Source organism: Astyanax mexicanus, chromosome 24, assembly GCF_023375975.1.
Source record: "Astyanax mexicanus isolate ESR-SI-001 chromosome 24, AstMex3_surface, whole genome shotgun sequence".
NCBI classification, from domain to species: domain Eukaryota; kingdom Metazoa; phylum Chordata; class Actinopteri; order Characiformes; family Acestrorhamphidae; genus Astyanax; species Astyanax mexicanus.
In genome coordinates, this window is record NC_064431.1 from 21892448 (window position 1) to 21906120 (window position 13673).

The 13673-nt window shown below is 35.5% G+C and overlaps 1 protein-coding gene across 1 annotated transcript; it reads right to left on the reverse strand.

The window, feature by feature from the left end:
- Positions 1-666: 666 nt before the first annotated feature.
- On the reverse strand, positions 667-10529 carry LOC103028641 (bcl-2-like protein 15). Its single transcript, XM_007247730.3, has 4 exons — positions 10163-10529; positions 7670-7782; positions 4771-4989; positions 667-3104 (listed from the first exon to the last, which is right to left on the reverse strand). Exons 1-4 carry the CDS (start codon positions 10260-10262, stop codon positions 3084-3086), a joined length of 453 nt encoding a protein of 150 aa, XP_007247792.2. The 5' UTR covers positions 10263-10529; the 3' UTR covers positions 667-3083.
- Positions 10530-13673: the final 3144 nt, after the last annotated feature.

Here is a 13673-nt window from a genome sequence, read left to right on the forward strand (position 1 = left end):
ATCTCAATAATAATAATAATATAATAATAAAATTATATAATTATAATATTATTATAGTATATATAATTATATAAAATTAATAATAAACTGTATGTCAGATCCTGAAAGATCCATTGTGTAGGGCTAAATTACTGAATTAACTCTGAGCTTAAATATCTGTTAGCTCAAAATAGATTTTCTCCATCGATAAACTGAAACACAAAGATTTGTAGACCAAATTTCCATGACTTTTTCTAAACTTTCTGGATGTTTTATTATTTTTTTTTTTTACATTTTTTCCAAAAGGTTTGGAAATTGCTATTTTCAAATTCCATGACTTTCCTAGGTTTTTCATGACCGTACGAATGCTGGCATTTCAAACCACCTACAACTAATGCTTTGGATTTGCAAACAAATTCAGATTTCATGTGGTTTCTGGCTCAAATCAATCTTCATTCAATTGAACGTACAAAAAAAATCTGATTTGGTTGCCATAACTATACATGCTAAATTTCTGATTGATATTGTGAATGATGAATGTAACTAATTCTCAGGCCTCAGGAGCAGATTGAGGCTTCCATACTGGTATCAGCTGGAAATATTCAGTGTGGTGCTGCCCTCTTCTGGTAGCAAAAAAAAAAATCTTCATCTTCTGTTACATTCAGTGACGAGTCTCACACAATAGAGTTTAAAACAATGTTTTTTTTTCTCCGTCTTCTTCCTCATTTGGAAAAGAAACAAAGTTCTACAGCAATGATGAGAGAAATACAGCACCTTCTGGTTCTTAAAGTTCTCAGTGATTCAATAAAACAACACCAACCACAAGAGGAGAGCATGACACAAACTTCACTGACACACCACACACCACACTGACACAAATGGTATTATCTTTCTGTGGACACATATACATATTGATATGTATATGCTCAGAAGGATGGCCAATATGATTCATATACAATTCACCTATTATCGTATTGCCAACATGTACCTTTAGTTATCCAATTGTACTTCTATTTAATTTAAATGATTTAACAAAAACCCAAAATGTCAGAGCTTGTGTGCTGCTCTCCCCTGATCCTTCAACTGACCTCCTGTAGTGGCATACATACAGTACCATACACACCACAAAGATAGATATCATGACTGTAGGGATGCATTAACACAACATATTGTATTAGTTGGCTTGTGGCTAGTGCATCAATTTGAAGCTAACACATTAGTTACAGCATTAGGAAGTAAGGGTGGACGATATTTCCCTTTTTTTTTTTAAATACCACAATATTTCAGGGTATTTTTGCAATAACAATAGAAAAGTCCTGGCGGTACAAAACATTCCCTTTTAAAAATTAATGATAATAATAGTTTAAAGAATATACTACTGCAGCAGTGAACTTCAAACATATAGGATGATAATTTGAGAAAGAATTGTTGACATCTCAAACAAGGACGAAATGGCGGACAGTTTAATTGCTTGAGCTACCACATCAAAATAGGATGTAGGATGCTTGCTGTTTTGAGGAGGTTATAATAGATGAAACGCATGAAAATTGACACATTGGCACGAGTTTAGGGACATCTTTTGGTCTGACATCTGGTCTGAATTCTGTATTGAGGTTTATAGAGTTTATACAGTGGCTCTATAGTGCTATCTATGCTTTACATGTAAATTTGGTAATTTAGATAAAGGTGTGATTGTCACAAGCTTTGTCTACATAGATGTTGAACATAGATATTATGTTGCCATTTGTCGGACATTTTGGAATTATTGCATTTCTTACATTTTTTTTTTATTCATTTGATATTTGTCAGTAATAAACGTACTGTATTTTTCACACTATAAGGCGCACTTAAAATTTTATTTGAACTTTAAATTTCCAAAAAATCGTCAGTGCGCCTTATAATCCCGCGCACCATATGTATAAATTTACCAGTCAGGTTGTAAAGAGCAGTAAAGCCACTCCACTGAAGTACAGCGTTATACAGGAGTTTCAGTTTAGTTCTCCTGCAGTATTAACATTAGCCGCTAACCGCGCTAAGCACTAGCTCTTTGGCCGCCGTATTCAGGAGAGAAATCTGTGTAGATTAACATTCAGCCCTAGTTTAACTTCTTTGACTTTTCTGAAACTTTTTTTTTTACTGTTTACTGTTTTGTTTACTTAGCTTAGCTTAGCTTTACAGGTCTCGCCACCCAGGGGCACCCTGTTCCTATTACTAGTTAATAGTGTCACATAAAATGCGCCTTATGTAGAAAAATAGACCAGAAAATAGTTGTTTATTGATAGTGCACCTTATAATCTGGTTCGCCTTATAGTGTGAAAAATACAGTACCTGATAATAAGGTAGGCATTACATGAGATTTTGTATTTGTCAGAATGTAAATGTGCACAATATATGTTTCATATTTGGTTCCAACTTTCACCAGTTTTCTCGGTTTGGCTCGACATGACTTGCAACAGGGGGATTCCTCAAGAGTATTTTTTTTTAAATAACAATATCCAAAGTGTTGCAGATCTTATTGAGTACAATACGATATGACACACCCCTACTAGGAAGCCCAGATTTTGATAAAAAAAAAAGTACTTTTAAATTTCCATATCAATATTTGCTGTAATGATTTCTCACCTATTTCTTTTCTACTTAAAAACATGGCTAAGAAAAATGAGGCACCGTCATATTATTATTTTATAGTGCATCCTGCAGTCTGCGATTTGATACACCCCTACTTATTTGTCTAAATGGCTTCATAAATCATACAATCACACAGTGCTGAACACTGAAAACAACACAACAAAAGTTTAAGACACCATGATTTAAACTGGCATGATTCAGTGCTGGCTGTGATAAAAAGAATAGGAGATTTTCATGATTTTACAAAACATTAAAAAATTGTATAAACTAAAAAAAAAAAAAAAAACCTACACATGCTCACCACCCAATGCACTCACATTCATTCACTCAGCACACTGTTTGTCTGTAAGAGTCTTAAACAATAAAAACAGTTTTTGTATGTCACAGATTTGTGTCTTTATCCGGTTTCAAAGGAATTCCTGAGGAGGGTGTGGTGGCTTCTGCTGTTCAACAGTTCAGGAGGTGAAAGGTGAATCTCAGCAGGAAGAGGCTTGCTCCTGCAAAACAAATCAAAGAAAAAAAAAAGAAATAGAGCTTTATTTAACAGTATTTAACTATATGAAGCTAAAATAAAACACTTCTTAGGCCTGTCACAATAATAACATTATTATGCTAGTATATTATCTTTATAAAAATGGCAGAAATTGTTCTTATTATGACAACAATACAATTGATTTGGACAGTATAATCCAATATAATATAATCGTCCAATAAAATAAGTTATTATGGCCTTTCAATAACTTTCAATAAGATTTTAAACACGGGACCTTTCTTTTTTTTGGAAAAAAGCAATCATCACAAGTATGTATTAAATAATCTAGATTATCCAGATGTTTCTGAGCAAGAAACTAATTCGGCACACCCAGTCCAGACAGGTCCTGTGGTCTGTACATTATGAGGAAGTGGCTGTGGATAAAAAATGACTCAGCCTGTTCTGTGAACAATGTTTTCAATGGAATTAGAAAGACACTTTTTCTTTCAGTTTCGTTTTACAAGAAACTTCCAGCTGACTTCCCTTCACAAACCTTACCTGTTGGCATCAAAACTACCATAAAATCACAATTATTTAACCCACTGATCGGCCTGGAGGATGAACTGAATTAACCAAATTGGTCAGCTGGACAACCAGAAATGTGGTGATTTTTACAATTCAGTGTCTTTTGCTACTTTGGTGTTGATCACAGTATTTTTTAAAGTGAAATTTTGAACAATATACAGTCCAAACTGAAAGTATTGGAGCTGTGAGACTCTTTCTTTTTGCTGTAGAAACTGAAAACTTTTGGGTTTGACATTAAAAGATGTCAACATTTTAGCTTTTATTTCCAAGTATATATTTTGGGATCTGTTACACACCTTTAATTTGAACCCATCCATTTTTCTGGTGAGCAAAAGTATTGGAACATTTGACGGTCATGTGTGTTTTGTTTTCCAGGGTTGTCCTGGAACACACTGATTATTCAAAAACTATGTTTAGTTTCTACAGATGTTCTACATATGTTCTGTGTTGAGTTTTAGATTTGAGTTTTGTCTGTGCAGACTGTGCATTTAGTTAGAGGAGTAACCAACATGGAAACTGGAGAGCTGTCTATGAGTGAGAAACAGGCAATTGTGAAGCTGGGAGAAGATGGAAAATCAATCAGAACCATTTCACAAATATTGACTATTGTTTAGAACGTCCTGAAGAAGAAAGTCATCACTAGTGTACTAAGTCAATTTAAGAAAGGGTGCAACCAAAATGACTTTTTTTTGGAGGAAAGTTGTCTGGTCAGATGAAACAAAGATGAAAGAACAGACATATATTTAGAGGTGAGGCATTCACACAATACCATCGCAATCTGTTAAGCATGGTGGTGGGAACCTTAAGATCCACAGGCAAATCGATCTGATAAATGATAAAATTGGGTTGTGTTTTGTGCTTTCTTACAGACTCATTGTGTTATATTAAACTGAGTATAAAGTAGGCCGGCCAATCTAATGATAAAGATAAGTCTATGAGTCCTTTTTTTTTTTTTTTTTTTACAATACAATACAATACAAATACCAGCAAAAATAACTCATGTCATGTTATTACACGATAAATCAATTATGTAATTGTCGTGACAGACCTACTATGAAGCCCTAAAATGATTTGTTGTCTAATTCAAACAGCCTAACAGGACTCACCCAGCCGCCCTGCTGAATGATCCAGTTGGCCAGTCGGTTGTTGATGAAGCTGTTCATGGCGGACTGGACGGTTCTGGTCATGTCGGGACAGTTCTTCTTCATGTAAAGTGCCAGAGTGATGGAGGCCTTCAGGAGCTGCTTCTCAGATGCGACCTCCGGTCTCTCCGCCACCCATGTTTTACACAAGGTCTCCACACTGTTACTGAAAGCAGTCAGCACCTGAAAACACAGCAAACAAATAGCAGTGTTTATGAGCTATACTTGACAGATTGGTTCAGTGTTTTAAAAACAAGACGTTTCTTTGTAGAGTTATCTGCAGTGTTTTCTTAGTTATATTTTAATTCTATAGTTAATTGAGATATGAATAAAAAAGTCAAAGGTTTACTGGTGATGCACAGAATTTTTCAGAAATGACGGAAACTAAATTTTTTTTGGTAAAAATGGCAAAAACACACTTCTGTTTGTGGTTTAATGCCTTATTTCTGCAGTAGACTGAAAGCATTTAGGTTTGACATTAAAAGGTGAATATAAAGACAAAATATCAAATATCAGCTTTTATCCAGGTATTTCCTTTTTTTTTTTTGTAAACAAGAGTATTGGAACAGATACACCTAAAGCAGTTATACTGAATAAGGCTTAATATTTAGTTATAATTTTTATAATTAGTTATAATTATTTGCTTAAAATACCTGCCTCAAGCCGATATTCTGCTGAAACTAACTTTCGCATTTTTCTTTTGTGATGCTTTTTACAGGCACTTTTCTAAAACATTCGACTTTTCTACTAAAAATGTACAGTGCATTTTAGAGACTGCTGAATTATTTTTGTTCAATTTATTTCACTACTTAAGAAATTAAACAGCGTAAAAAACCTATTTAGAAAAGTTTGTTTGTAATTTTTAATGCCTATTTAAGACAAAATAGGTTTACGCTATTTAATTTAACTACTTAATAAATAAGTTGACCAAAAATAATTCAGCAATCTTTAAACACACAATCACTGTCACAATCACTGTACATTCTTAGTAAAAAAGAAATAGAAAGTTTTAGAAAAGCGAAAAGTTTTAGAAAACTATTACTTAAAAAAAAGAAATACTAGTTTTAGATACATTTTTACAAATGACAGAGATTCATGGAGACATTGTACCCCAAATAAATAAATATATACATAAATACCTTCTACACTTAAATAAAATATCAATGTTTTATCATACATCTTCATTACGTGCAAGGAAAAAACTGTTCTGTTTTGTAAATAAAGCAGCTGAAGTGCTGTAGACATTGTGGACCCAAGATCCTATCACCACCACCACCCACCAGTGGTGCTTATGGTTTGCATTTCCTCATACAGATATAAACGAGTTTTACATGTGATTTTTAGACATTTCATTTTATTTTGCTCAGAAAAAATATTATGTCATGTGAAACACATGTGACACATCATGTGAAGCTGCACATATGATTACATGTGATCTTGTGTATATTTGTGGTTGGGTGATTTTTAGATCCTTTACATTTTGAGATCTGATTTTTTGAAGACATCAGAGGTGAAATATAGGCCTGTAGAAATATACAGGGCCCAAAGTATAAAAGTAGAAAAATATATATATATATTTAGACATTAAGTATTTGTTACATTGTGCACTGTGCATTTAGTCTGGTTAGTTTTTGTTTCACACAGCAGTTTAGTTACTGTGCACAGTGAAGTACTTTACATCCTGCTGTCATTGTCACCTACATAACAGGGACTCTCTATACTTGACACTCATTGGTTTATGGAAGGGTGTGCACCAGACGGTGGAATGTTGTCGGTAAAGCAAGATGCCTTTGCAGGTGTTGTGCTGAATTCCATCTGCCTGCCAGAATCTGTCACATAGCAGAATGAGCGTAACATATTTACATATTACTGTTCATAAATAAGGGCTAACCTACAGTTACAGTAGATGCAGAAATCATTAGCATAATCTGCTGCACCCACACTGCTGCGTGACGCACCTGTGTGCCAAAAGAAGTCCGATTTTTTTTCTTCTATTGTTTAATGGCTGATTTTTACAATGCAGATGAACAGGAGGACCTCCTCTTCTGATTAGACCAAATGTTGATTCTTTGGTGGGCGATATGGCTCTAAAATAATATCATGATATTTCAGGATATTTTTGCGATAACGATATACTTGGCGATATAGGAAAACTACAATAATTCATTCATTTCAGGAATATAGTATAATAGTATAACAGTATAATCATAATGTGGCAAAATAAATAACATAGCATAAAATAATATAATGCAGCAAATAATATTGCAGAATATTTAGTGCATGCATATAAACTGCAAACTAAAACAATTAAACAATAAATACACCTAAAGCTTCACAGTAAATAATAGACTACTTTTAACACAGAACAGCCCTATTGTCCCAATATGGATTTTTAATATCATGATATTTCTGTGTCACGATATATTGTATACAATATAATATTGCCCACCCCTAGTCCAGAGTGTGGTTCACTACACATTTCACTATTAACATTGTTGCTCAGCAAACTCCACAGGTCTGGACCAAACAAGGCAAAGTGTGAATACACCCTTTTAAAGTGAATGCTCCCTCTAGGGGTGGGCGATGTGGCCCTAAAATAATATCACGATATTTTATGGTTCTTTTGCGATAACGATACTCTAAATTAAATTAATAATTGAAGAATGCACTACTGTAACAAAATGAAAATGATTTTTTTTATAATGTATTTATTCATTTACTTTATTTTTGGAACTCCCTAGGAGAGTATGAATCAGACCAAATCAGTAAAAAGTTAACAAACATGACGAGTGTATGGTGTACAAATAATGAGATCAAGAGATAAGTAGATCATGTGAGAGATTAAGACTATATAAGGGCCTACCTGATCCTTGGCGGCTGACTGCACTTCTTTAATCAGTGGCTGGATCACAGTCTCATCGTAGTGATCTCCCAGCTCTCTGAGTTTAGCAGCTATCCGCGCTGCGTCAGAGTCATCTGATAATGGTAAACCACAGGGGGGGATAAATACAAAGTGTAGGAAAAGTGTGAGAAAAATAACAGAACCACAACAGTAGTTTCATATGGGCAAAAAAGCTGAAATAGACCAAAGTATGAACGGATTAGAATGTGGCTGTTCACTCACCCTTTGCTCTAAAGACCTGCCAACTCCCTAGCTGGCTATCTAACTGGATAGTGCACTTTTGGACCTAGCCAGCTGGTTAACAAGATTCCTTGCCGAAACATCCAGTTCATAACCAGTTAGACTGTTAATGACTGTGCACAGTGTATGTTTTTTTTTCTTCATTCTAGTCATCCTTAGCCATGCTAGCTAGTCCTTCTTGTGGACTAGCTTGGTCTTCATACCATGAAGATTTAATTAAACATTTAATTAAAAGCATGTCAAAAGTTAAATGGTTGGAACAGAACTGTAGAAACCAAAGATACACTTGTAAAAGGATTAAGTTGTATGTTTAGCACTACCCCAACACTCCTACATTATGTAAATATGGCGAGATGAACAAACACACATTTATTGTCATGTAATGCTCTCAGGATGTTTAGTACCAGCTTGGAGACTTCATGAATTAAAATTACAAAGAAAGTGCTATGAGGAACCTCCCACAACTTTTAAAGCGTTTGTGACACATGTCAGCAATGGGCTCAACATTTCCTGCTAAAAAAAATCCAGCTCAATAGCAGCTGGGTCTGTCACAATATATACTAATAAGATAGCTGGTTAACCATATATTGAATAGCATGGTGAAGTCTATGTTTTTTCTTCATTTTGGTCAGCCTTGGCCATGCTCCCTAGACATACTTGTGGACTAGCTTGGTATTTCTGGTAAACTAGCAAAGACAAGCTTGATAATATTGGTATTTTCGCTAGCTAGGGTTAGCTAACTAACTAGCCTTATTAGGTTTATCATGTTTGTAGAGCTAGCTAACTAGTTAGCTAGTTAATCTGGTCAACCAGCTAGGACTGGCCATTTCTCACAAGGGTTGGCTTTAGTAGCTCAGTAGGTGTTTAGTTAACTTATTAACAAATTAGCTTTTGGGTAATTGCAGTTTTATTGACTGGATACAAAAGGTTTTGTCAGTGTTTTTTTTTTTTTTTTTTTTTTTTTTACAAATGAAAGTCTGGACCAATGTTTTTCACACCTTCTACTTATAGCTAGTTGTATAACATCATTCCCTGCTGAAGAATCCAGCTCAAGAACAGCTGGGTCTGTCACACTATATACTGTAGGTTAGCTAGATAACTACATTACTTTTTTTGTTCATTTTGGTAATTCTTGGCCATGCTAGCTAGCTAAACATTCTTGTGGACTAGCTTGGTGTTCCTGTTCAACCAGCATGGACAAGCTTGATAATACTGGTTATTTAGTTTAGGCCAGGTTCACCAAGCTAACCTAACTAACTAAACCATAAACCTCAAACTAAAACTTAACTTAAGCTGGTAAAGAGCTTATTAATCTGGTATACCAGTATTATTAGCTTAACCTGTTTGTGCTGGTAATTTTTCACCAGGGTTGGCATTAGTAGGTCAGTAGGTATTTAGTTTGTATGGTAATTTGTGAACATTTGGTCTAGTTAGTTTTGGTTTCACACTGCAGTTTAGTGGCAGGGCCCTTTTCACACCTGCTACTTTAGGGGACCAAAGTGAAAAGTCTGAATGTCCAGACCAAAAAAAGATAGCTAGTTAACAACATTTCCTGCTGAAAAATCCAGCTCAAGACCAGCTGGGTCTGTCACAATATATAATGTAGCTACATTACTAAATCAATAATGGTATTCTAACTAACCAGCTAGCTAGCTGGTTAACCACCATGACTTAACGTACTTGAACAGTAAATTATGGTGTGGCTTATGTTTTTTATATTATATTATTTTCTTATGGATAATGGCAGTTTTATTGACTGGATTGAAACTAATTTCATCTGACATAGCTAGCTAAATAACCAAGCTAGCTTAGCACAACTGACATTATTACACCCAGTTTAAGTCAATAACTTACGAACCTAGGACTGATAGCATATGTTTTCTAACGTTAGCCAACCTAACCTAGGTTATTTAATGTGAGCTGTCTTACATTAACGTTATTTATCTAAAACAACATATTCCGAAGATGTTACTAAATATGTATAGCTAGCCTTAACTGTTATATAGAGACTATATACACGTCCCTTAACTCTTTAACGTTTTCGTTAGGTAAGTTAGTTAACTAACTTACTTAACGTAGCTTAGCTGCGTTTAATTAATTCTTAATCTTACTACTGTTTTTAAGCTGTTTTAAAGCTAGAACGCTAGCTAACCTAGCTAACTTAGTGGTCGACAAGCAGGGTTTTTGTTTATCTAAAATAGTTATTTAGCTTACCGTCCTCAGGACCATCAGTCTCTAAGAAGGTGTCCCTCTCGTCCTGAAATAAACAGCTTATAATTATAAATGTCTCCTCCTCAAAATCGCGAGGAGCCATCTCCTGATCCAGAAAAGAAGCTATCAAAAAAAGACCTGAGCTGATCTGAGAACAGCTGCGCCTGCTCTCTCTCTCTCTCTCTCTCTCTCTCTCTCTCTCAGCGTCTCTCAGCTGTTCTTACAGAAAATCTCTGGTTTTGACAGCCTGAAAAAAGAGCTGTTCATATATATACTCAAGTATCCAGCGTAGTTTCCGCGATTTTTGTGACTCAACAGCACGACATATCAGCTATCTGCTCATTCAAAGCCAGCCCACGATCAGATCCGCCCCGCTCTGTTGCTATGCTGTAATGTGTGTTTATCCTAAGTGGCCTGTTGAGCTGCGTTTCCTCCAGCAGGACAGTAGAGGTCGCTGCTGCAGCAGAAATCAGGAGACCCGATTCCACAGGGGACCCAATCCCTGCACCACACCCTTATTTACAGTGTGATGGAGATGTGGACAGTAGCTTAAAAAAACCTTAACAGTCCAGGATTTTTGTCAATTGTCTGCCTGACATTACCCAACTAAATCTTAAGGATTCAAGCATTACATAAAAAGCTTCCATGTTTGATAAGGAACTAAATAATAATTGTAATTGTAATAGAAGCTATATAAAAAAAATATAAGCAAATCTGCTGGTGTCAAAATATTAATAAAATCCTAAAATTGGCTTTTTCCTAAACTTATTTTTTTTATATAATTCTCTTATAATTTTTTGTAAAATTGTGAATTTTGAAAAACACCATCAAAAGCACAAAATCAGAAATAATGATGCAGATTAAAGATGGTACAAAAATAGCAACAACAAAACACAAACAATAATAATAATAATAATAATAATAATAATAATAATAATAATAATAATAATAATAATAATAATAATAATAAAAACATTAACCCCATTGAATGAGAAAGAAAGAAAGAAAGAAGGGCAGAAAAAGATAGGTAAAATAAAATAAATCAATTATTTAAGGGGGAATGATGGAGGGGGAGGTGAGGGGGGAAGGGAAGGTCTTAGGGAGGGAGAACTAGGTTGAGAACTCCAAGCCTTTCTTTTCTTTTTTGTTTGTCTAGTTTTTACGTCTATTTTCAAACATGCAGAATTTGGATTGATTCCTGTTACTGATCTGGGATTATTAAGTGAAGTAGAGAGTGAACAGGCAGCTTCTGCAGCCCAAGTGTCCTGTAGGAGATTTCAAATCCCTCAATATTTTTTTCAGAATATAAATAAGTTATTTTACTGCAGAAAAAAGTGTTTTTCTATATCACCTACACCTGTAGCCTGTATACAGGACAAGGCATTTCAAGGGGTTAACCCTTTCATACAGTATTTAAAAAAAACTGATCATATCCAACAAAACCTTATTAACTGTGTGTAGCATTTGGTTTAATAATGCACAAACAATAGCTTGTTTTGGTTACTGCAAAAATAGACTTTCTGCCTCCACACGAAGCTGATTAGATCTCTCATTAAATGGCCTTTTATCCGTAAATCTATAATATATTCCATTACGGGCATTACAAGAAATCCAATTCATACTGTCTTTAAACCAAATGGTCTCTTAATTAACAGAAATTCAACATTTTAAGAAGAGCTCCCTGCCCCATATTCTACATATTCCAGGGTCAGTATGTATTTAATTACTGTATTGCCTTTTAGAATAGGATAGAACCCCCTGGAGCAGAGAGGGTTAGGACTTGGGTATCAAACCCACAACCTTGTTATCAAAGACCCAGAGCTCTAACAAGTCCCCACTGCCTTTGAAGATCCATTAGAGTAGGAGCAGAAACTCCCTGGAGCAGAAAAACATAAACATATAGGCTATTGCCACTGGTTGAGGTGACACATAAAAAATTAATTCAAGCTGAACAATGATAACAAAAAAGATGAATGTACTGTATAACACGATGTCCAGCCATTCCTTTGATGCCTTGTAACATCAAAACGAAACAAACCCGAAATAAACCCTTGCAAACAGACACACCCACGACAGCATGAGAACCAGCTGGACCTGTGTAAAGCTGTCCAGAACGGAACATTTCTTCTTGTACATTATTTATGTACTGCTTATCCCAGCTCCAGAACAGGCGATCCCTCCGTCAGCCCTCCATTTCTGTGTGTGGTCTTTCTGATAGAGCAGGTTTCACAGACGTTAAATGGATCAGTAGAAGCAGCAGAGGCAGTGGAGGCAGGTGAGCTACCGTGTATAATTTAAAAGACAGGCAGCAAAAAGTTATATCTGTTTGCATATATTGCATAAACCATTTCTGTCATGGTGGTGAGACAAACCTAGAAAAAATGCATGCACTGGGGATGCAGAGGGGACGGTTTTGAAGCATGTGGGGATGGGATGGGCATGGTGTGAGGTAATAAGATACAGAGTAAGGTTCTGTGGGTATAGAGTGGGGACATAATGGGTAATGGGTCTATAGGGTAGGGATATGATTGGTAATGGGGTATTGGATAGGAATATGATTGGTAATGGGGTATAGAGTGTGACATGGGTAATGGGTCTATAGGGTAGAGATGTGATTGAGAATGGGTTATAGGGTAGACACATTATGGGTAATAGGACTGTAGGGTAGGGATATGATTGATAATAGGGGCTATAGTGTATGGATATGATTGGTAATGGGACTATAGGGTAGGGATATGATTGGGGATGGGGTATAGAGTAGTGACATTATGGGTAATCGGACTATACAGTAGGAAAATAATTGGTAATGGGGCTATAGGCTAAGGATATGATTGGAAATAGAACAGTATTATAGGGAAATGATTGGTAATGAGGCTATAGGGTAGCGATATGATTGATAATGGGGTATAGAGTAGTGACGTTATAGGTAATGGGGGATATAGGGTAGGGATATGATTGGTAATGGGACTATATGGTAGGTATATGATTGGTAATGGGACTATAGGGTAGGTATATGATTGGTAATAGGACTATAGGGTAGGTATATGATTGGTAATGGGACTAAAGGTTAGGTATATGATTGGTAATGGGACTATAGGTTAGGTATATGATAGGTAATAGGACTATAGGGTAGGTATATGATTGGTAATGGGACTATAGGGTAGGTATATGATAGGTAATAGGACTATAGGGTAGGTATATGATTGGTAATGGGACTATAGGGTAGGTATATGATTGGTAATAGGACTATATGGTAGGTATATGATTGGTAATGGGACTATAGGGTAGGTATATGATTGGTAATAGGACTATAGGGTAGGTATATGATTGGTAATGGGACTATAGGTTAGGTATATGATAGGTAATGGGACTATAGGGTAGGTATATGATTGGTAATGGGACTATAGGGTAGGTATATGATAGGTAATAGGACTATAGGGTAGGTATATGATTGGTAATGGGACTATAGGGTAGGTATATGATTGGTAATGGGACTATAGTGTAGGTATATGAT